The sequence below is a fragment of the Ostrinia furnacalis genome, unplaced genomic scaffold (assembly GCF_004193835.3).
Source record: "Ostrinia furnacalis isolate ACB-3 unplaced genomic scaffold, ASM419383v2 OfSCF7353, whole genome shotgun sequence".
NCBI classification, from domain to species: domain Eukaryota; kingdom Metazoa; phylum Arthropoda; class Insecta; order Lepidoptera; family Crambidae; genus Ostrinia; species Ostrinia furnacalis.
Window position 1 is genome coordinate 67676 of NW_021137592.1, and position 23426 is coordinate 91101.

Genomic DNA, 23426 nt, shown 5'->3' on the forward strand with positions numbered 1-23426 from the left:
ATTCGCACTTCAGATTTTTTGGCGGGATGTTGCAGTTGGCGGGAAAGTAAAGCTTCATGTTAGACCATTTGATAGTATTTTGTTTGTATTGGAGATTGGAGCAAATCCTACTATTATAAATGCTAAAATTTGGATGTCTGGATGTTTGTTACTCTTTCACGCAAAAACTACTGAACGGATTTTGATGAAACTTTACAGTATTATTGTTTATTTAAAATTTAATGTGATGTAGCCTAATTTTCGACGCATATACTACTACCACAGAATAATAATAAGTGCCTACTACTGTAATAAATAGTCCAAATATCATGTTAATTTTTATTTCTGAGCCACATTCATCACAGTTTCCGTATAATATTTTAATTCACAAGTTTGACACATAATAATTTATTACAGTACAGTCTGATATACACTTATTTAATTATTTACACATTTTAAAATGTATTAATTAAAATCGTACGAAATATTACTTTTTAATAAAAATAAGATTTTATTGCAAAAATATATCTACAAAAATGTTATAATACCTACATAATAGAATATCAACAAACAGTTATCTATAATGCACGTTTAAAATAACTTAAAAAATAAATTACTTACAAAAGTAGGTACTATCGGGGACTCTTCCGCCTGACCACTTTGTAGAAATTTTAGCGTAAGCGCATCGCTCCGGTCACGTGCTCACCGCGTCTCTAATTGGTTACGCATTTTACTATATTTTTACTACGACCAATAAGAGACAATCAGGGCTTAGGTTGCAATACGAAATACCATTGTGCACTTTATTGTCATACGGTTAAGGTTTAAAACGAAATGTTTCTTTTTCTTCAATCTTTCTTAGTTTTAGGCTGAGTTGCACCACCTAACTTTGACCGTAACTATAACGGTAACCGGTCCTTTTTGTATGGAGTTTGACAGAATTTTGACGTTTGTTAAAGTTAAAGTAAGATGGTGCAACTCAGCCTTAGAATTTTAATAATAGAATTTGGTTACAAACAAATAGATATGTATTTTTTTTAATATTGTGTTTTTATACGAGGTCTGTCTGCTTTTTGCTTTGGCGATCTGTCGACATATTCTCTCCTTTGTTTTTTTGTGAAGTTTCGTGATCAATAACCGATTGATTTGTGTTGACCCGTGCTAGTAATTGGACTGTTTGATTGCCTTTTTATTGACCTCCGCTCGATTACTGAACCATGCCTCTCAAAATAATTCTTATATTTACTTACAAACTTATCTATTCATTGTTAACTGTTTAAGTATTATTTAGTTTGAAGTTTAATTGTTATTGATTTAAGACCTTGTGTAAAGACACTTAATGTGCAATAAAAAATTGAATTTGAAATAAAACTAACTGAATATTATAATATTTACGATAACCAATTACCTGGATGTGAGATGTTCCGTTTTAAAGATAAGTGTTTCTTTAAAACGGAAAACAAAATATGCATTAAAAATAAATAGAAACCTATCAGGTATAAGTTTTTATTTACATTCAAGGATTTAAGAAAGTTATAGCCAGATCTTACAATGATTGTTTTAAGCCACAAATATTCCTTAACACTTTACTAATTAATTCAATAACATATTGTTTAAATAAGTTCCGAATAAATTAAATACCTATTAAATAAGTAAAATTCGAAAGCAACTGTATGATTTTGTATTTCTCGCCCTAACTAGCTAAACTAATATCATGAGATTTACACTCATAATATCAACAATAATTGTAGAAAGGGCTACTTTTTTCTCGGGAAATTGCATAGTTACCTCGGAATGTGCGATAGCAATTTTGTGACCCGAGCGGGCAATCGCTAGTTCAAATTTTACACGAAGCCTCATATAATATTTTGTAGCGATTCTTTATTGGGTTTCAAATTGACTAAAATGCGACGTTGCCAAACGAGCGCTACGGATGCGGGTAATAAGCAATACTCAATCCTAATTGCTTTACATAGAGCTTGGTTTGCTAGGGCAAACATCTACAGTGGTGCGCCGACGCTGCTTAGACCCGAAATATGAATGAACGGGGGCGGAGCATAATCGAGCGTGTGTGTGCAAACAATTTAGGCCCTTAAGGTGTCAAGGCGTTCGAGTCCCCGATAGTACCTATAAAATGCGTTTGAATGGTTGCGTTTCGTGAGTTACGTACTCAGAAACTTATAGAAGGTTAAATAGTAATTTAGGTACTGGTAGATTTTAAACAGCCAACAAATAACCTTTTCTTTGCTAATTTATCTATCCAGTCTCACTTCTCATTCTTATAACTAATTTTTGGAATTTTTAAGGACAGATTTTGATTTATCTATTGACTTATCGAACTTAGTATCTCATACTTAAATAGGCATTGGAAAAAAAAAACTTAAATCATATTAAAATTTAATTTTAATCAAAGTAGACCAACGGAATCAAAGACCTGGCTTCAACCAATCGCATAGAAACCCGCCATAACTTTTTAAAAGTGACACAATATGGCGGCGGGTGGAAACAATTCATTTTAATTCGAGTTGTAGTGCAGAGCAGACGTACGCGTGCAGTGAAAATGAGAAATTGAAACGTTTTTACGAAGGGTAAGTGTAACTGGTTAGTTTATATTGATATTGTTTTAAAAAACTTTACGATAAGGCGATAAAATAGGTATTGACTTAGGAAAGAAACTTGTTTCAAAGTGTAAAATTATATTTAAAAAAAAAAACAGAAACGTTTTATGCTTAGGTTTTGTTGTACCTAATTCTTAATTTGGATTTCGAAGACCATCTTGTTAAAAAACTGTGCTTACCTAAAATAAGGTTTACAATGGTTTCCATCTTACCAACGAAGGTTAAATCATGATTAAGTGATTATTTTTACATGACAGTATTTATGTAAGTAATGTGATTGCTTATCTAAGTAGGTACATTTAATCAGACATTTAGAACTGCCTCGACAAAAAGTCTAACATTCAGCTAAATATCTGTAAAATACCTGGATGGAGTGAAGACATTAATATTGGCTCATTAATAAAGAATGAGGTGTACATACATTTATTATGAAAATATTATAAGTTAAAGACATTTAAAATGTTGATATTAGTAAATTATTTAAATATCCACATCAATTAGTAACACTAGACATTGTTGCAGTTAATTAAATAGTGTAGTTAGGTAGGATAGACAAGTATTATCTCTGATTATTTTAACATCTTCGAGTAAACTAGATTTAGAAGTGACCAAACAAAAGTTATCCCTTAGGTAGCAGGTACATACAATATTTACAGACCTGGACAAGTTTGGCATCTTAATTTCAATAGTGATTGGCACGATTTATTTACATACAATTGGCACGAAAATGAGCACATTACTGAGACCATAGAAATAGGCCATATCTTAAACATAGATAATGCTATTTCCGATTTGCGTTATTCATCAAACGATCAGACTTATTAGGAACTTTTAAATTATTTCTTCGGGGTTAGGTTGTTTAGGTGAAGAAACTGTTAGTAGTAACACCAACCATGTAACATGTAATGTAAATAAGTATAATAACATAATCATTCTTGGACATTTCACACGGCGCCACCGGACTCGGCCCTAACACAAGCTTTGCTTAGTTTTATTGTGCGGTAAAAGAATTGGCGACCTCTGACGTATTATGAATCTATTCGGTGAGTAATCTGTGGTAAAAGTCCTGAAAGAAAACTTGGCTTTAAAAACTTGGATGATTAACGCAAATCTTTTTGGCATAAAGGAACTTTCATTACCACCGCGGATCCTCTTCAAGTGTTCATGACCGTGGTCCTTCTAGTGTAGCCCTTGCGAGCGCCGCCTCCGGTGCCCTGCGCCTCGCATTCCCTCCGCACTCGGTCTATGATGTCGGCTACGAGCTTCTCCTCCCGCGACCGTTTTGCCTCCCAGTCTGATCTGTTCGTTTGCTCCGGGATTATTGGTTCAGCTGAAAAAAGAAAATAAACTTAAATTTATAATGAAAACTAGCGGCCGCCCGCTTCGTACGCGTGGATCCCGTTTTGCCCTAGGGGTGGAGTTTCATAAAATCCTTTCTTAGCGGATGCCTAAGTCATACCTGCCTGCTTGCCAAATTTCAGCCCGATCCGTCCAGTGGTTTGGGCTGTGCGTTGATAGATCACTATGTCAGTCAGTCAGTCACCTTTGAGTTATGCAGGGTGTTAGGTAAATGGGTATATGATTAACATGGGGTAGTGTCATGCATATTATGCATATGTTACGGCTAAAGATGGGTGTGAACATAAACTTAAGATTAGCCGGCTAAACGTAAGTTTATCTTCGACGAGGTGTTAATGTTAGTTTCTTCTATCTTTAGCCGGCTAAACTTAAGTGTAACCGCAGGCCCTTGGCTAAAAATGTAGAAGGAAATGGAAAAGGAAACAATGTAATATTGTTTACTATTTTGACACGAAAACTTTATTAAAAAATAATCACTTTCATTACACATACTTTTATGTACCTATGTAAAACAAAGGATAAAGTTGATGTTTTTATAAACGTGGGTCCCAAAACACAAACTTTTGGAGTACGGACATGCCTAGGGAATGACGTTTTGGGTCATTCAAAAGGAATTTAAGATGTTTTAAAAATAGTTTCAAAAAATATAAATGGGGGATGAATAAAGCACATTGCGAGCTGTTATTTAACAATTTTGGAATAAAATATTAACAAATATTTCATGTGAAATGTGGCGCGGACTAAGAGTTGACATATTTTTGTGGAATGACCCATATAAGTACATTTTCTGACTGCACCCTGTACTTACAAGACTTGTACAAATGTTACAATAATCGTTACTTTTTTTTTACTCATTACTTTTTTTGGGGAAAACATCGTGAATTTTGCCACTTAAAAGATCGTTTACTGAACTCATGATGGTCACGTACGGTGTGGCTGCATCCTTAACATAATGACCATAATAATATTATCTTTAGTATTTGGCTTTTTTGCAAAATAAGTGCCTAATTTACCTACCTGCAAAGTTGAAATTTACTAACGTAATATTTCTCTAATAACATTTCAAGTACCACATCGCTAAAAAAACCTCATTAGTAAATCTAATTAAAAAAATAAGTAGTTACTTATTAAATGCATTACCTGTTCTATGCCCCCGTAACGAGCGTCGTAGTTCTCCCCCTCTAGCTGTGTTCGGCTTCACTACAGGCACTGCACTAGGCTGGTAAGTCGGAACGCTGGTCTTCGGAATAGCCATCTCAGGGTCAGGCTCGTCTCTTACATCCTCCGGGGCTTGCTGGCTCGCATTTGTCTTGTTTATATTCGTATCAGTCATATTGTGTTCCTTTGACAGGGCTTCGGCTTGGGAGTTGGTGAGGACAGGACTGGAGTCTGACAGTATTTCGCTGTGGCGACTGGCTAAGTGACCGATGTATCCTGAAAGATACAAAAGCGAGGTTGCTTAACCAAAATTATAGTTAAAAAAAGTATGGTGTACTTATTACTGTATTAAATACTTGGTTCATTTTGAACGTCCAGTGTCCATGCGCCTATTCTTAAAATAGCTACGAATTTTATTAAATTGAGAAAATCGAAAATTGCCAAAGGTGGGATTCGAATCCACAATTATTGTTAGCGCTAAAATTTTTTTTTTTAAATCATGCGAAACCCATTGAATAGCTACCTTATCAGCCCCATCAGGCCTCTTTTACGTTCGTCAAACTTATCTTAGTCAAAATTATCTACAGGCGTTAAATTTCTAAAATGTTGCTTTGTGATAGAGAATGATGCACTAAGTATTAAGTTATAGGGGAAATATTGGTCTATTAGACCGGCTACTAAATTGTACCAACTTATTTCGTATCATATTAACACAGTGATACACAAAAACAATATGACTGGTCTTATAAATCAATGTTATTATTATAATGTATCGCTGAGTGTCGCCGATGCAGCAAAATAATATTCTACGAAATATTAAGGTGGTCCAATTCAGGAGCCGGTCCAATACCCGACTTTCCTCTAAGCATAAAAAATAATTTACCTTTCCGACTCTTGAAGAAAACCAGGCACTGTTCGCATTGGAACAACGGAGACGGGTTGAGTGGATGGACAACATGGAGTTTGTACTTATGTCGGTACCAGTGCGTCCTGCTCTGCAGAATCTCCCCACACAGCTTGCAGACCACACTGCCATCGTCCCTCATCACATACTCCAGCAAATCATGCCTGGCTTTAGGAGGTTCCTTTTCTTGATCCTTGTTTTCATTCTCTTCTTTCGTATTCGCTTCATCAGGCTTTTCAGTGAGGAAATGCACGCCGGCTGTACTATCCTGAACACAGGTATCCACAGGCGGTTGTGTGGCAATAGTACTAGGTTGATTTAAATTGTTGTCGGTGGATAGTGGAGGATCAGGTTCAGGATTGGAAGCGTCAGAAAGCACTTCCAACGTTATAACTGGTATGCCACCTTCTCCCTCCTCGTATATGTAGTGGAAGTCTGAAAGTTCAATATGGATGACGAAATGAAAAGCAGTTTATGTAAGTCTAAACAGATCTTGAATGACGCGTGACGTTTGAATTTAACCACCAACCTACATTTTTACGTAGCAGTAACCGTAGCTGCTCGTAGCTACGGTCGTAGCAAAAGAAGTTCAATTTTGTTATAATAATATTCATATTATTTTTAACTTAATTGATTATTTAATCAGTCTACCTTTAGGTACTTATTAAAAATTATTCCTAGATTGTTGAACCATTAACCTACATTCTCTAAATACATAGTAATATGTATTTATACATAAGTATGTTGTCTTTTTATCCGATTTCATTAGAAGCAAGAATCACTGTATAAGTCTTCGTGTTCGTGTTTATGCATGACACAATGTGGTGTGGTTGTAGGTACTTAACGTTGAAGTATCATTAATAACTTAGAATAAATACCTACTAGTATGTACTACCTAATAGACAATTACAAAACATTTCTTTTGCTGCATGATCTCTTGCGACGACCACTAGGGTATGGGTTAAATAAAATACAGTTTTATTTTTATGTTTTATTTGGATTATTACTTGTAGTGTACATTTTTCACATTCATTCAATACGACGATGGTAAGATCTTTTTGCTTTATAATAAAAACTTAATCAAATTTTAGTTGTATCTAATAAAAATATTTCTTGTCTCGTTCACATCATTTAAATGTTAAAGCTTTGATGTTTTCAACGATAGTTTAATATGCCTTAATATATTAACTCAGTTAAACTGTGGTAGTACTTTTGTTAATATTGTTACAAGACTATCAAATACCTAAAGGTCTTATTAACCTACTTTATACCATTACAACATTATAGGAAAGTCGCAACAATTCATTTATATGGCATTTGATATATTTACGATATATTTTACTGAATAAGCCGACGATCCTTATTTTTAATCTGAAAAAAATAAACACAGTATAATAGGTAATTAATTTGAAAGTGAAGTACCTACTTAGACAATGATACCTTGGTATCTTAGAATGTTATTTTTTTTAATTTAAAAGTAAATTCGAGTGGTGACAGAAATAAAATAATATGTTACTCGTATAAATGTTAATGTGAATTACTTTACATTTTCATCTATGTAATATTTAGTATCAGTATACTATCAATTCAATAGAATATAGAAAAAAATCAACACTTGCGTAAAAAATTGCACTTTAAAATGAAATAAAGTTATTAAGAGCTATAATACCTCTAGCGATTGTTGCATACTAAATTTTGACTGTAATAAAAAAATTAATAACTGCACAAGTACCTTAAGTAGGTATATGAAATGAAGTATCTGGGGGCACGGCAGTGCCCCCGCCAATTGTGATTACTGCAAATACTAAATAAAGAAAAGTCTTCAAAAAGGTGCAATGATGTAACGTGAATAAAAAATAAAATTATATGAATCTATCTAGTTAAACGTACAGTTTAAGATTTTAAAATTTCCCGTTCCATTTCAACTAAAATAGAAAGACACGACATAAACGTCGCGTTAAGACCCGTGTCTTTCTATTTTAGTTAAATGCACAGTTATTATATAATTTTGTGCACTTTTTTCGCATTTAAAAGAATAATCTAAATATTTATTTGCATACTCCCTTAGTTTTTACCAAACATATCGTTACTTATAAAATGAACACTCAAAAATTTGCACGTGTATTATATTAATGACCTTTGAAACTTAAAAAATATTATGTACGTTTAAATTGCAAGTAGGAATTAGGCTTAGGCATAAACAAAAAGTAAAAAGAACACTTCTCACAAAATCTAACCATGCACCCTTCTTTTAATACTTTCATAGTGCAGATTTTAATATACGAACAAGTTTTTATTCCAAAATGCTGCCTTGCAGCTAGAGTGTTTAGAAAAAGAAAAGTAAGAATTATAATAACTCAACAATGAATATGATAGCCAACTTAGTTAGCACTAATATCACAAAATAAAATACTACAAAAGAAGAAAAAAACATAGAAATAACATTTCACCACTCTGGAGACCGTACGGGTAGATCTTCAAGGATACCGCATGGATGCAGAGCGGTGACTCAGAATAATCAATTTAAAAAACAAAAAAAATCTAAGTTCGCGAGAAGTTTGAACTTGCTTCATTATACTTTGTGCGATCGACTGGCTCTGACGTAACTACTTAAATAAAAAATCACACTGTAATTGTTAATACCTTCTTGGTGACTAATTAAATCTAAACTGATTCAAATGATACACCATAAAATTATACATTTATATATCTACAAGAATGTGATCTATGAAAATCTAATTAAACTTAACGTTAACTATTGTGCGCTAAATTTTAAAATACAAAAACTCAATTTAACCAGTAATCTTTAAGTAGATACAATAGTAGATATAACTATAAACTATATTTAATGCTTCAATACTAAATATAAATTGCTCTTATATAATTATATACTCTTCCCAAACATGAACTTAATTAAAGGTTGATTAGTAATAATATTTTCAAACATAAACTTATATTAGTTATGTTTAACACTAACAATTATTATTCCCTTATCAATGGAAGAACTGCTGATTTCGTTTTCGGTCCTAGATTCATCTAGAACTCGTTTATATATCAACTAATTATATCCTAAATGAAATAATAAGAGTTGGAGACAGTTTATCATACATCATATTATACTCGTTATATTGTGCTATGGCACTATTTAATTTATGTTAACATATTTACTGACGTTATCAAAACTATACAACTTAATATTTTTGTTAACAATAGATACCTATCTGAAAAATAGGTACAAATCATAATAGGCTCACTATAACTTACCTTTATGCGTTTAAAAATGTATGAAAGGAAGGTAAAAAAATTTGTTTTCCCAGTGTTTTCAGGGAGATAACTAACCATTAAAAATATTAATATATCTCTGAGAAATTAATATAGTAGTGCTATATCATCTGAATTCTAAGATTGAGAAGACAGTTAAATGTAATACAGTCTTTGGTTGTTGTCTTGCGGTAAACTGATAACTAAGAAGATTAAACTCTAATAAAAAGATCTGTTCCAAATAATTTATGTAAATTCTCTATAATATAGGCTAATAGAATTGCAAGCGGAAGGCACTTCTCAGACTTTAACAGCACCCTATAAATCTAAAAATTCTATAGTGTTTAAAATTTAACACGCTGAAATTATTGCGTAACTGGCCTCAACATATTGTATATTTATTGTCTATTATTTGCACAACCATACTTTAAACAGTATAAACATAATGAGCTCTAAACATGTAACAAACGTTAGATATTAAATGCATAACAGTATCATTGGAAATATTTTTAATACGTACAGTATAAAAGTGTACCTACATGAAAATTTATCTCCAAAAATAGAACAATACTACTATGAAATCCGAATCTTTATATAGAATTCTATATTATAACTAACATACAAGGAAACTTTAGGCGTTTGAAAAGGCACTATTATTAAGAGTTCTTCTGGAATTAATAATACTTAGTACCGATTTTGTCACATAAGAGTCAGTCAAACTTGCGTGGGGTCAGGCGAGGAGTGCGTGGGAGTGGACCCGTAGGACCCCGCTCCGATGGCGGGATGGTGGGATGACTCCTCTATCTTCAGCGCTGAGGGGATTTGAGCCTCCATCCCCGGTAACATAAAAAACGCGTTCGGCGTGTACACACAATCTTTGGGCACGTAACAATCGTGTGTCGTCTTCATGTGATTCTTCATTTTGTCCGGCCTAGAAAACTCTTTGCAGCACACGGGACACGGAAACACTTTCCTCTGCTGCCCCTCGTGGTAGAGGAACGCATGCCTCTGGAATGAATATTTATTTTTGAAGGTTTTCTGAATATTTTCTTTCGCGCACTCAGTGCACTGATACACGCCTTCGTTCACAGACGCGTATCTGAAGAGGTTGAGCCCCCTGACAGACATTTCGGTGAGTTGCTCGGCAGGATCGTTCGATGCTGAATTAGCCCTTCTTCTTATTCTCCTCCGTATTGATGGCCTTTGCATCTGGTTCCCACCTGCTTGTAACGTGTTATTATTTAGAGAATCGTTTTGATATTCGTTAGAAGTAGAAGCCTGTGTTGCTGGGTTGATCCGGATTTTTCCCTCGTGAGATGGAGATTGTTCGTATTTTATATCTTTGTTTTCGTCATCAGGTGTGCCACGTCCTGTAAAAAGTATTCAGTAAAATTAAGATGGTTGCAGTTTAATACATTAAGCTAGCTACTGACAACTAGCAAAATAAAAAGTGTACGAATGGGATATAAATGAGTTATAAAGAAACAAACGACGAAAATATATTAACCTTTATTTGTTCAAATCAAATGATAATGGATGAAAAAATACATCAAAACAAAAAAAAGACCTACCACACGGACAATGTCTCGCGTTCTCTCAGGATTGTTCCTAATATCAACACCTAATAGTATGATAGTAAATAAATAATAGCACCGTATAAACGCACTGCGTTTTTCTTTTAGAGAATAAAACCATTGTGTCCGTGTAGTAAGTTTATAAATAAACAGTTTAAACTAAAACAAAAAAGTACTAATACAAGTAAGTATTGGCAATTTGACAAAAATAAAACTAAACATAAACAAATAACTAATGAAATGATGCAAAGTGATCGTTTTTGTATTGATGAGATTTGAACAAGTAACTGTAGCAAAGTTAAACTGCTTAATGAAACTATGTAACCTAATCATAATTTATTAATTAAATAATAAATTAAAAAATATAATAACAAAAAAGAACAGATTTCACTATGACATAATAGGACTCAAGTGTTTGCATTTGGAACTATTTCGGCAAGTTCAGTAGTAGGTACATAATTACAAAAATAACACTTCAGTTAACTTAGCTCATAAGATCACAAAAGGTGGGTTTAATAGTAATTGAAAGATTCGTATAGAACTGCAACATTTTGTTGCATAACTGAAAATTATATTTAAAAGAAGGTTGATATATTAGCTGCCTTCAGTATTTGAAAATAGGAAACAAAACGTTCAGATTTAACTGAACAGATGGATATTATATTGATAGCCTCGTAAAATTATCATTTGGATACTTAATATTGCATTAGTGTTTAATTTAAAAAATAAAAATACAAAAGCAAACAATTTGTACTGGACCAAAATACTTGTTCATCGCATAGCATCAATTTGAGCAACATAGAAAGCATAATAATTATTATTGTATCTAGCTCTAACCACACCGACTACTAAACGGAGAGTAGTACCATAGGATAACATACCTGATCAGTCCTCTCGTCGTGACTAATAAACATTCTATTGTTTAAAAAATTCACTCGATTGTTAACAACACTATTTATGTCTATTAAATTATAAATAACTTATCCATTAAACTATTCTTTACTAATAACCCGTGTTGTTACTTTGCTACGATTATACATTAAATTAATTTTATAAGAATTGTTTCAAACTTCAGCTTTTCCCGTCGTTGCTATGAATATCACGAGTAACAATAAGAAGTTATCTAAAAACACGAATTTATAATTATGAATAATTTTAACAGTAAAACTGAGAAATCTGGAAAACAATTTCAAAGTTAATTCTTATTTTCTTCTAAGAATATTATTATATTCAATTTGAAGAGTGGTAGAATAGAAAAAACATTCATCAAGTAGATACTTAACAAACAATACAATATCAAAGTCACAAACATAAAGAGAAATTAAACAAGGGTATTAAAGTAACGTAACAAAACAAAAAAATATGTATAATAATTGAAATAATTAATGTTTTGCTGTAACTTTTATTATTTTCTTTAAAGATTCTAAAAATAGTAATTAACACCTTATTGTATACCAATGTATCTTTCATTAACAAATAGGTAATTCTATTATCGTGTAACTGTCAATTCTAAATATATCTAAATATTACTCTTTGCATTTGCTATTGTCTAAGTGCAAATAACAAAAAAATATGTTTTACTTAACATTTGGCTAGAGACTATTCCATATCGTAATTTGTGTGAAGTTACTCAATAATTATATCATTTAAACGTATCTATTTGCAAGTTCCAAAAAAATCTATGAGAGCATTGTTAATTTTCAATGAATCCCTGAACATATTATTAATGCTTTTCCAGTAGAATATTAATTACTTTTATTTATATAGGTATATATTTTTTGCTTGTAAGTCTTGTCGAACAAAACAACAATAATAATTACATACGTACTTATTAAACTGTAAGTAGTTGTTCAGACATACCCCCCACATTATCAAAACATGCTGTTATTATGCATCGATCGTCAAACATTATTGTAAATCGACAATATAATAATATTTTGGTTGTTACAATCGGAAAACTTGGTCAATTTTAATTTATATTGATACCTAATTACTGGTCAAGTGTTAAAATGGTATATTTAGAACCAAAAACACTAAAATAATTATGTTCAGAAATTCGTTGAATTCTTTCAAGTGAATTTGTACCTAAACCATTAATTATCAGTATGAGTAATTCCTTATTTGGTTATAAATAAATAATTTAAAACTATCTCTTTAGAATCTGTCGTGTATAGATTGTACACTATTTTTAATTATAACATTCTGTCTAAATATATTTGCGTTATTATTTGTTGAAAGTAAGTTATTATAATTATTATTTAATACAAAACAATAATTTTGGAAACGCGTCTACAAAGGTATGTTTGTCAATATTTTCAACAAGATTTTACATATTTATGACTGGATAATAATGTAACCGATTCTTATAGGAAGTCCCATTATTTGTTATGATCTATAAATGTAACATAATATTATGGATGATAAAACTAAATGTATTCATAAATATATATGTAATAATCAATTATTTAACATAACAATGTCAACAAACAATATATTATGTATATTAAAAAGGGACAATCCATCTCAGTCACATCAAATGTGACGTTTTCTTAAGTATAATTTAGCACCAATAGATGATATAACACTCAATAAATAATATTTCATTGATATAATATATTAAATATGTCAATATGAAATTAATATACAATTCATATATTATTTTAAATAATTTAGTGATAATGATAATTTCGAGGAGGTTAAGTAGAGATAAACAATAGGTGATAATTTTGAATGAGTTAGCTTAGGCACTGGCTAAATTGACTATAATGAATAATAGATTCCTGAAACTTCCCATATTAGCCTCACAATAATTAAGTCTAAATATCCCTTTTAAGTACCTATCAATCGCCAAGGTAAATTTCATATAAAGGTTATGAAAGGTAGGTACAATAAATTCGTTTATTTATGAATTTACACAGTCTTAATATTGATTTATCAAGACCTAATTGCCTCGAAAGTCATAGGTTTTTATTTAATTCTTTTCATAATAAAACATTTAAATTTTGTCAATTTCCAAATAAAATGGGAAACATGAGATGATGTTTTTATCATTTACAAAATATTTATTAACTACTTGGGCCTAAAGGTCTCTAAACTTCTAAGGAAGCTTCTTACAGTACCTAGATGTAAACTCTGAATAATGAAAATAAATAATACATAACATTCTTTGACATTTCTTATGTTTCTAATAGTATTTAATAAATATATAACTTATGATTATACAAGTAAAGGCACACTAATAGGCAAGCGTTCCCTGGACCTACGTTTCAATATGTATATTGGAAAGATTTGGTGTCAGGGTTAACAACGTAATGTATTGAAATATTAAGTACTACTATCATTAGTTTCATACTTCATATTACGCGTTTCACATTATTCTGTTCATTTTATATATTCATCTAATAAACGTTTGGGAGAATCGTGTCACTATTTATATATGGAAGACTACTTTTGCCTCTAATTTTAACTACATAATTTATAAGTACTGTTCCTTATTTAATAATTAAGGCATTTTTTGATTTCTACTAAAATAGAATATACAAATCATCTCATGATTCCAGATATTTATAATCATCTTTCAAAGCACCTTGCTAAGATCACTTTTACAACAACACATTGTTGTATTCACTTTATATTATTTAAATTTATGAAATTATCAACATTTATAACAGTGTGTTTTAAATCCCAACTAATATTATAAATGCGAAAGTAACTCTGTCTGTCTGTCTGTCTGTCTGTCTGTCTGTCTGTCTGTCTGTCTGTTACGCTTTCCCGCTTAAACCTCGCAACCGATTTTGATGAAATTTGGCATAGAGATAGTTTGAGTCCCGGGAAAGAACATAGGATAGTTTTTATCCCGGTTTTTGAAACAGGGACGCGCGCGATAAAGTTTTTCTGTGACAGACAAAATTCCACGCGGGCGAAGCCGCGGGCGGAAAGCTAGTAATTTACATAATAATTATATAGGTTGTGTATAATTCTGCTAATAACCCGAAATAGAAGTGGTATGTGAATTTTTATTTTATGAAAATGCTAACTGTTATTTCAGAGTTTGAAACTTATTAAAGTACTTACTACAGTTATGTGTTTCAATATAACTCTGTAAAATCCTATGTAATATTGTCTTTGACAGATACTCCTTTAATATTTTCTAAAAACGCGTAAATCATTCCATAAAACAAAAGAAATATTTATCTAAATCTTAATCAATAATGACAGCTATTGAATTACAAATTAACTGTCACGATGAGTTGGGGCTCTGTTAAAAAGTACAGGAACTGAACATTTATTAAGTCTATATTCTACTTTTTCGCTGTTTAGTGAGATTTTAAGAGCTATAAATAATGTTATTTTTTACTATAATATGAGTCACACGCTGTAATGAAAGAGTACCGCAAATGAGAACGGGGCTCAGAGATATAACTTCAACGCCCATAGTAACTTCATAGCAGTTCTTTCTACATGCTTCAACAAACTGAGGTATTTCATGTAAATATTATGTTGTTTTACGATACTCATCAGTCATACGTGTATATCGTATATATATACATATTTGAATACCATAACATTTACAACCAAATATTTCAACATTGATAAAATATTTTAAATTAATCTTAACAATTCTAGAAAATATATTCATAGCCTGTGTTGAGTTTTACTTCGAAGAAGTTATTCATCATTTACAACTAAGATCACTAATAAGGCAAGTTAAATGAAAAATGCATTTTACACCACTACACAACGGTCATTTGATTTAAAATCTTTTTGTAGAGCTTTGTTTAGCCTCTTTAGCGTATATTTTATCACAAGTTCGCATACTGAAACCAGTTGCACTTCAAAAAACTCGTGATATACAAAAAGATTTTGCCATTGTTTATTCTCGATTATAACTACTAACTTATTACTAACTAATTCAGTTCAATGAGAATTGTATGTAAGTAATTTAAATATTCAGCACATAAAAGTAGTTAAATTGACTACTTTGATTTAATAAATCACCATGAGTAGTTACTTTGTACCCTGAAAAATTTGTAAGTAATAAAATTAAGTAACAAGTAAGTGCAAAATAACAAGTAAATCATAGAAAATGTCAAATCTCTTTTAAGGTCAGCACTCTAAGAAACAAATGGAACAAACATATAAATAGATAAATATAACAACAAACGTTTTCACTTAATATCAACAACTTATTGATATAATTTACTCATGAAACTTAGAGCTCGAATGCTTACTCAATCGCAAATCTACAATTTACCCACTATTTAGAATTTAATAAGTTATACGTAGATCAAACGAACCTACTTTTAATAATATAATAATCAGATCTAAAAATCATCCGTCATTAATAATAATAATGAGTATATTGCCTCGGATCGATTAGGACTCCTGTTTAGCCAATTGTTCGTTGGCGTTTGGTTGGTTTTTGTGTATAATTTTTAGATGTGCAATCATGTTGTCCTTTCGAGTGAATTCTTTGCAGCAGATGGGGCAAGGAAACACTTTGACGTCCTTCTTGTGAGAAGTGACGTAGTGCCGGCAGAAGTTGCTGATGTGCGTGTACACTCTCGCACAAATCTTACATCTGAAAACATTCTCTCCTTCCTTGATACAGTAATCCCTAACGGATTCGTTAGTATCCTCGTGATAGTTGCCTACGTTGCCAATATTATTTTTCCTAATCGGCGATGGAAATATGCGATGTTCCCAGTTAGTTTGCGCTAGATCAGCAACTTCGTTGTTAGCCAAGTTTAAGTTATTTTGCTCCAGTTCAGCAGCGAACAGTTGAGTGGCAAGAGCTGGCATGAGAACAGTTTCTGGTGGGTATTTGTCAAAGTTGTTAAGTGTGGGGTTTAAATTGGAGAGACCAGAGAGCTGATTGAATAAGTTTCGGGCTCTAATTTTTGACATTTGGGGTAGTATTTTTTTATTATTCTTTGGCTTCAAGTTACGACCTAGTCTGTTTTTATCGTCTGCATCTTTAATAGGGCCATCTTGAGAGTTAGAATTTTCGCGGCTCCGATCTGGGTTGTATTTGTATTCGATAGGTTCATTGTACCCGTCGGTAATGTCGGCTGCAGGTTCCTGCTTAATGGATCCGTTTTCGATAGACAAAACCGGTCCGTTAGTTGGATACTTTTGATGCGTTTCCTCTTTGGGTGGTTTATCGGGATCTGAAATGTCAAATTTCAGGTCTCAGTTTACGTATTATGTTTTATTATTTATTTAATATTTATTGTTATATTTGGAAATATTTTAGCATTATGTTGCCGAGTTTATTTTTTAATAATGCAGACATTTGGGTTACGTATAGTTACTAAAATATTTCCAATTGCTTTTATGAAGGAAAGCTATTGGGAATAAGCCTTGTTTGTTTCCCTTTTTCTCATTTTATATAAAATATGTTTGTAAGGAAGCTTCAGTAGATAGAAATTATAAACTCAAACCATAAAGGACCACACCGAGTTCGCCCCTGGCCATTCCTCTAATAGCTCTCCCCGAAAGCAGAAAAGCAAGCAATAGTTATTGTCGATTTATAGAAGAAATAAGCATCTGTTACTCGAATATGTCAAAAATAATTTGATAGATTATCACTTACCCCTTTTGAATAAACTTTAAATATTATAAATAAAGTACGTAATACGTATTCAATATACACTTCACTTATTCACTTATATCGAAAATCCTAACATCAAAGCTTATATCCCATTAGCTTTTCCCTTATTTCTTTTCTTAATCAAATTAACTTTTTCAAAACCGTGTTAGATAATTGGAAAGGAAGATTAATTATATATTTACAAAAGTTAAGCAAGTATGAAATCTCCGCAAACATCCTCATCCGTTTTATTTTACAAAATCCAAAATTACAATCACTTTGTGCATTTGATCTAATATCAAATATTTAAAATTATTTAAATGTAGAAGTTTGTTTTATCAGAAACTAGTCGCTAAGGTTTTAACCGAAACTACGAAGTTAAATAGGTTTAATTTCGTACCTGCAGATTCGGAGTCCTTGCCGGTATGGGCTTCGGTTGATTGGGCGTCATCGCCCTCATCAATCAACAAAGCCTCGCCTGCATCCTCGCCGCCTGATGTTGCGCCATCCTCAGTGTTGTTGAAGCCATCCATGGACATCTTTACTTCTAACATCTCCGGTGAACCACGAATGAGTTGATCTCCAGGCCTATTGGTAGTAGCGTGTGCTGCGGACTCCGGTATAAATTCGCCAGGTGGACTAGCTGCTGTGTTTAAAGCATCGCTGGAGCTCCCACTTAGTTTTCTTGGTCGACCTCTTTTCCTTTTCGGTTGCATTAAGGCGTTGCCCAATAAAGGCATTAATAAATTCGGGGGTGCTCCACCAGTAGGCATCCCAGATGCCGGCCGCTTTTGGTGCATGTACGGATGTATCCTATGAAGCTGGGGCGGGGGCGTGTGAGCGGTCGTGTTCGTTTGCTGATGTTGTATCAAAGAGTTCGTGAGGGCTGGAATATCACATTTCTCCTCATTCACTTCGGTAAGGCCTTTTATCCTCAGACTTTCAGCGACTTTCAGGAAAGCCGTCAACCGTTCCTGGTCAACGCTCACCTCTCCTCGGTACATGAAGTCTAATAAACTCTTCATGTCTGAATAGGGTACATCCTTTAGTATAACAATAGGATGTTTCTCTTGATGATTGACAAACAAGGCTTGGAAGTAAGGACTGCAAGCCGATAAAACCATTTTATGTGCTTTTAGCAACTGGCCGTCCACAGCTAGTGTTACATCGGTGAACGTTTCTGCGTGTAGCAGTTGGTCAAACACGGACAGCATATTCGATTGGTGGTTGTTCCACCTCAAGCAAAATCGTTGCGTCGCCATTTTTGCGTTTTATATTTGCTTCTTTGGAAGATATGATCTTTACCAGTCAGGGCTTAAAATCTAATATACCAACAATATCTCAATGTATACATAAGTATTCTCTCTGTTCCACGAACAATACAACAAAACTAACAATATATAATGTTTACTTTTTGAAAGCCATTTTCATGTTTCATAGTGTTAGTGCATTTTGTGTGCCGGGCGCGGGGGAACCTGAAAACAAATAAAATGCAACACTTAAACTAAGAGAATATTTTAAATATATACCTATTACCTAAACACAAGTACTAAAGCTCTGTTTTGAATGATAACGCATCAAAAAGGGCAATAAAATGACAAATTACTTTATTTCTATACAATCTACATATTTCAGTAAAACAGAAAGTAGCAGATAGATGTGATTTCTCTACTTTCATGTCAGTCACTATGTGATTACAACATTAAGCGATATAACGTCTGGCTGTGATTCTGTCACGCTATTATCCTCTGAGAGAATTCACGCGATATTCTCCGTTAACGAACTAAAATGAAATCGCCGTTTTAATTTCATACATAAAATGTCAGTACATTATTTTTAGACATATTATTAACAACTTAATACCTACTAATGTAAAATTGGCATAAAAACAAGATACTCGTATAAATAATTAAGCTTCATTATTTCCTACGGTATTGACTAACAATGACACATCATAATAATATTTGAAAATTATTGTTCGAAACTATTATTAACCACGTTAGTAGTTTATGTTAATGCCCGTGGTACAAATACCATGACAAATAAATACATATAATATAGTAAAATTATACCAATAAAACTCGTCTATACATATATGTATAAAAAATCTCGTATATCTATATATATAAAAGAAAGTCGTGTTAGTTACTCCACTTATAACTCAAGAACGGCTGAACCGATTTAGCTGAAAATTGTCAGGGAGGTAGTTTAGAGCCAGGAGAAGGACATAGGATACTTTTTATCCCGTTTGAAATAAAAAAAAGTCTGCTTATTTATTGCCATTAAGGCGGAACAAAGTTCGCCGGGTCAGCTAGTTAAATATAAAATTACAGTGCGTTTTATAAGGTGTCAGAGTGCTATGTCAATAACTACATTCGTATATTGGTAAAGTCTGTATAAATCCTTTATCACCATGAAAAATGATTTGAATAAAACCTTGAGACCAATAAAAATGGTTTGCATCGGTGTTTATTTTATTAGTCTTGAATCTCATAATGATAGTAGGTTTTATTAAAACCTTACTCTTACTAGTCCAATCTACATAGTTTAGTCATATTATTTTTAAACTGGAAGGCCTATGCTATCATTATAATTAATAAAAGTTACATCGTGTGTAAGTACTTAAATTAACAACGCAACAAACTATACGAATTCAAAGTTATTATCAACAATTTACGGTAAATAGCTAATTAATAACCTCATAACCTCATATTTTATAATTTGATTTTGCCACACTATTTTATGTCCTGTAACATAACGATGAGCTTTTCGTTGTTGCCCGTAGAGGGCGCTAGACGTATCGTTAACTCAACCACTGAGTACGGCCATGTGATTAAATAAAATTCGATAGGCAGCTATAGTTAAAGTATTTGACTATTTAATATGTTAAAATATGTTCTGTATTCCTAAATAAACAATTTGAATAAAACTTTAAAGTTGTTTTAACATCAGTGCCGATAAATGGTAATTAATTGTTATTCATGAATATTTTAAGATGAATTGCGTTAAAAATATTTATATATCTTGATTATATTCGCAAACATGTTACAAAGTGATCATTTCAATTTTATAATACAACAACAACATTGTTGTAAACTTACAAGTTCTTATTGTTAGTTTATGTTGTGGGGTGAGATTCATTTATTGTTGCGTTTCAATTGCATTGTTAGAAAAACAGACTGCACATAAAGCGTAGATGATATTTTTAATGAGACAGGTCTAGCATTAATGGAAATATTTTTAAAACACTGAACCTCCTCTGGAATGTTTATTACAACTCATCATTATCATTAGAGTTCGACAAAATTAATGTTAATGTCATGGCATTTGAGATTTAATTCTATTTAAGTCTAAAAAGTTTCCATTAGTTTTCAGTCTATCCAATGCCTAATTTAATCAAGGTTAAAAAAAATCGAGGGCGCCTCTAGCGGCGGGAGGCAAATCTGTGCAGCGGCGAGCGCACTGCAGTTGTAGGATAACATCCATGTAGGCATGTAACACGGCCGCCTATACCTACCTACACGTATTATCTTCACTTGACATTGGACAAGCCATTTCAAAATAAATAATTTTTTCCTTGACGACAATAATTCCACGTAAGAAATCTCAACGCAAATCCAATTCCAATCGGATTCCAATTGGAATTGTCCGCAATATTTTTTCATGGAAACACGATTATTCTCCTCACATCCACAGGTACTGACTGCTGACCACTAACGTTATCGCGGTATAAACGGGCGCTCAAATTATTACTACGCACCCAGCCGAGCGCGTTACATTACGTCATCACAATGGCATTATTACCGACGATATCCACATTAATTCGGCCGATACGTCGAGATAAGCACCGTTTCAATACAATTATATCACTGCACTAACATAATAGAACATACCACACGTATCTGCACCACAATCAACTCGACCCTTTTATGGGAGTGAGGATCAGCCCTTCCGCCATAGTCCGAGTCCGCGTTTACGTCGCACCCCGCTCACCCGACGACTGACGGCCGCCAGCCCGCAACCCCGCGCGGCGAACGCCGACTCGCTCCGCGACTCGAATATCTCTCACAAAAAAATACGCCGTCATCATCGAAATGGCGGCAGCGGATATATTCAGCGCAGGGTGCACAAAATATTGATTTATTGAAATTCATTGATTTGCTGTCTCCACGGGAATATCGCCCCTACCGTTCGCGCTGAAATTCAAACCGACTTTTCGGGGTGCGATATGATTTTTCATTTATGAATAATTACGATTACTCCTGTTTCATGTTTGGCAATTGATGTCGTCGTAGCTGCTACGCCTACAATAGCTTAACTTTTGTTTTAATCTATCGCTGTATGATAGGGGTGAGACCGGTAGGTGATAAAGACAACGTGACGAACACAGCAATTTACATCTATTTTAATCGGCCAATCAGTTTTGCGTGATATCTCACAGCCAGATATCCTAGTCATTCATGATAGAGCAGTGTATTATTTGAATTATCTCAACTTGAGTGGTAGTTACAAAGTAGAACTTAGTTGAATAACTATTCTCAATGATCAGCTAATTATTTTGATTGTTATAATCTGCCGGCGCATGGGTAAATGGGAACAATCTGGAAAGTTTCGAGAGCGTCATTATCGACCTACCTTGACATGAATGTGTTGGAGGGATGAGTTTTCCACGTGAAAATCATCAATCCATTCGTGTTGTCGCCATGTCAGCAGCGTGCTCCGTCTCTGTTGCTCGCGGGCGGGGTTGGTAGGACGCCCTCCTCGCGGCGAGCGCGGCCGGAGATGCCCGAGCGCCGCCACTTTTCGCAACCGATTCCACCCGAGTCCGCACGGAAAATAGAACGCGGGGCGCACTCGTGTTTTTTCGATTTAGAAAAAATATCACTGCTCTTTCAAACACTCAAAAATTTTGTCAACAACTTCCGAAAGTTTTTAAAACTCCAACCAAATTATTGTCCACTTCCTCAATTATTATATCCGTCCCAAAATAAAGTTCGAAGGATTTCAGGATGTTAATAAAAAATCCGCGCGCGATGTGTTACTCGGAAGTGTTTTTAATAAAAATGGCCTGCTGCCTCGGCGGGAGGAGTGGCAATGGGCAATGAGGTCGGTACCCTCTCTCTGGCACCCGCGCGTGCCCCTCCCTGCCGCTCCGCTCCGGCACAGGGTTAGAAAGTTTCAAAAGTGAATCGTGGAAAACGAGCAGCGGTAACGTCCCGGGTGTTAAGATGCGTGACGGAGTCGGGAGACTCCTGCGCGCCTTACTCATCCCTCCCCTTTGGTGGGAAACTTTGAAATATTTAAGTCATCAGGGTCCGATTCCGGCAAAACCCAAAACAAAAGGGTTAGCTCCATAATGTTCTCGTAACTGCGTGATTCACTCGGTCACTCACGGATTTAGATATTTGCAGGAGCAGCCAAGGTCAAGTTAATATCAAGAGCAGTCAGTGAGATAACCTCTGCCTTATAAAAATTTAATCTTCGCTCACTTTCGGTATTTAGCCCCATCCTTCAATTCATCTTACTGACAATGATAAATTAATGCAACTGTAGGTACTTATTTCAGGCAAAACTGGTAGATTTTGGAAACTGGTTTGAATCTCAAAAACTTGAAGAAGCTCATAAAAATAATTCCTTCTCCTTCAATTTCTTAAGAATGCAACCACCATTAGGTAATTAGCGGAATATTTTAAATTAATAAAACAATCAATTACTACAACTTATAACGAGTCGTTTGCTAATGAAATGCGGTCACAAATGATTATGTTAACACGTAATTATAACATAATTAATTTTAGACATAACAATTTTTGCACAATAATTTGTACGCACAACTTTACGCAAGAATGATTAATTTTCGGAAATTAGTTTCGACTTCGGAAAGGTCCATGATTTTTTACAAATATTGAAATAAATTATGGGAATCTTTCAATGAAAATTAATTAATCGTATCAATACGCTCAAAAATTAGAGCTTTTAAA

The 23426-nt window shown here is 33.4% G+C and overlaps 1 protein-coding gene across 6 annotated transcripts; it reads right to left on the minus strand.

The window, feature by feature from the left end:
• Positions 1–3751: 3751 nt before the first annotated feature.
• On the minus strand, positions 3752–22825 carry LOC114364163 (protein tramtrack, alpha isoform). 6 transcript variants are annotated; one of them, XM_028320182.1, is made up of 5 exons: positions 22081–22825; positions 17846–18920; positions 5998–6453; positions 5097–5390; positions 3752–3927 (listed from the first exon to the last, which is right to left on the minus strand). In XM_028320182.1, the coding sequence occupies exons 2-5, from the start codon at positions 18705–18707 to the stop codon at positions 3752–3754; spliced, it is 1788 nt and encodes a 595-aa protein (XP_028175983.1). In that variant the 5' UTR covers positions 18708–18920; positions 22081–22825. The 6 variants fall into 6 exon arrangements, with proteins under 6 accessions (XP_028175983.1, XP_028175982.1, XP_028175979.1 ...); XM_028320181.1 differs by lacking the exons at positions 3752–3927; positions 5097–5390; positions 5998–6453; positions 22081–22825 and adding exons at positions 7026–10649; positions 21339–21483; XM_028320178.1 differs by lacking the exons at positions 3752–3927; positions 5097–5390; positions 5998–6453 and adding an exon at positions 15305–17023 and having other exon boundaries at positions 22081–22547.
• Between the last annotated feature and the right edge of the window lie 601 nt (positions 22826–23426).

Bases quoted from the DNA above. Each gene is read 5' to 3' on its own strand.
- LOC114364163 (XM_028320182.1), bottom strand. From the start codon at position 18,707: ATGGCGACGCAACGATTTTGCTTGAGGTGGAACAACCACCAATCGAAT. The intron at 6,454-17,845 runs GTACGAAATTAA...TTGAACTTTCAG, and splicing joins CAAGGACTCCGAATCTGCAG to ACTTCCACTACATATACGAG. The intron at 5,391-5,997 runs GTAAATTATTTT...TGTATCTTTCAG, and splicing joins TTTCTTCAAGAGTCGGAAAG to GATACATCGGTCACTTAGCC.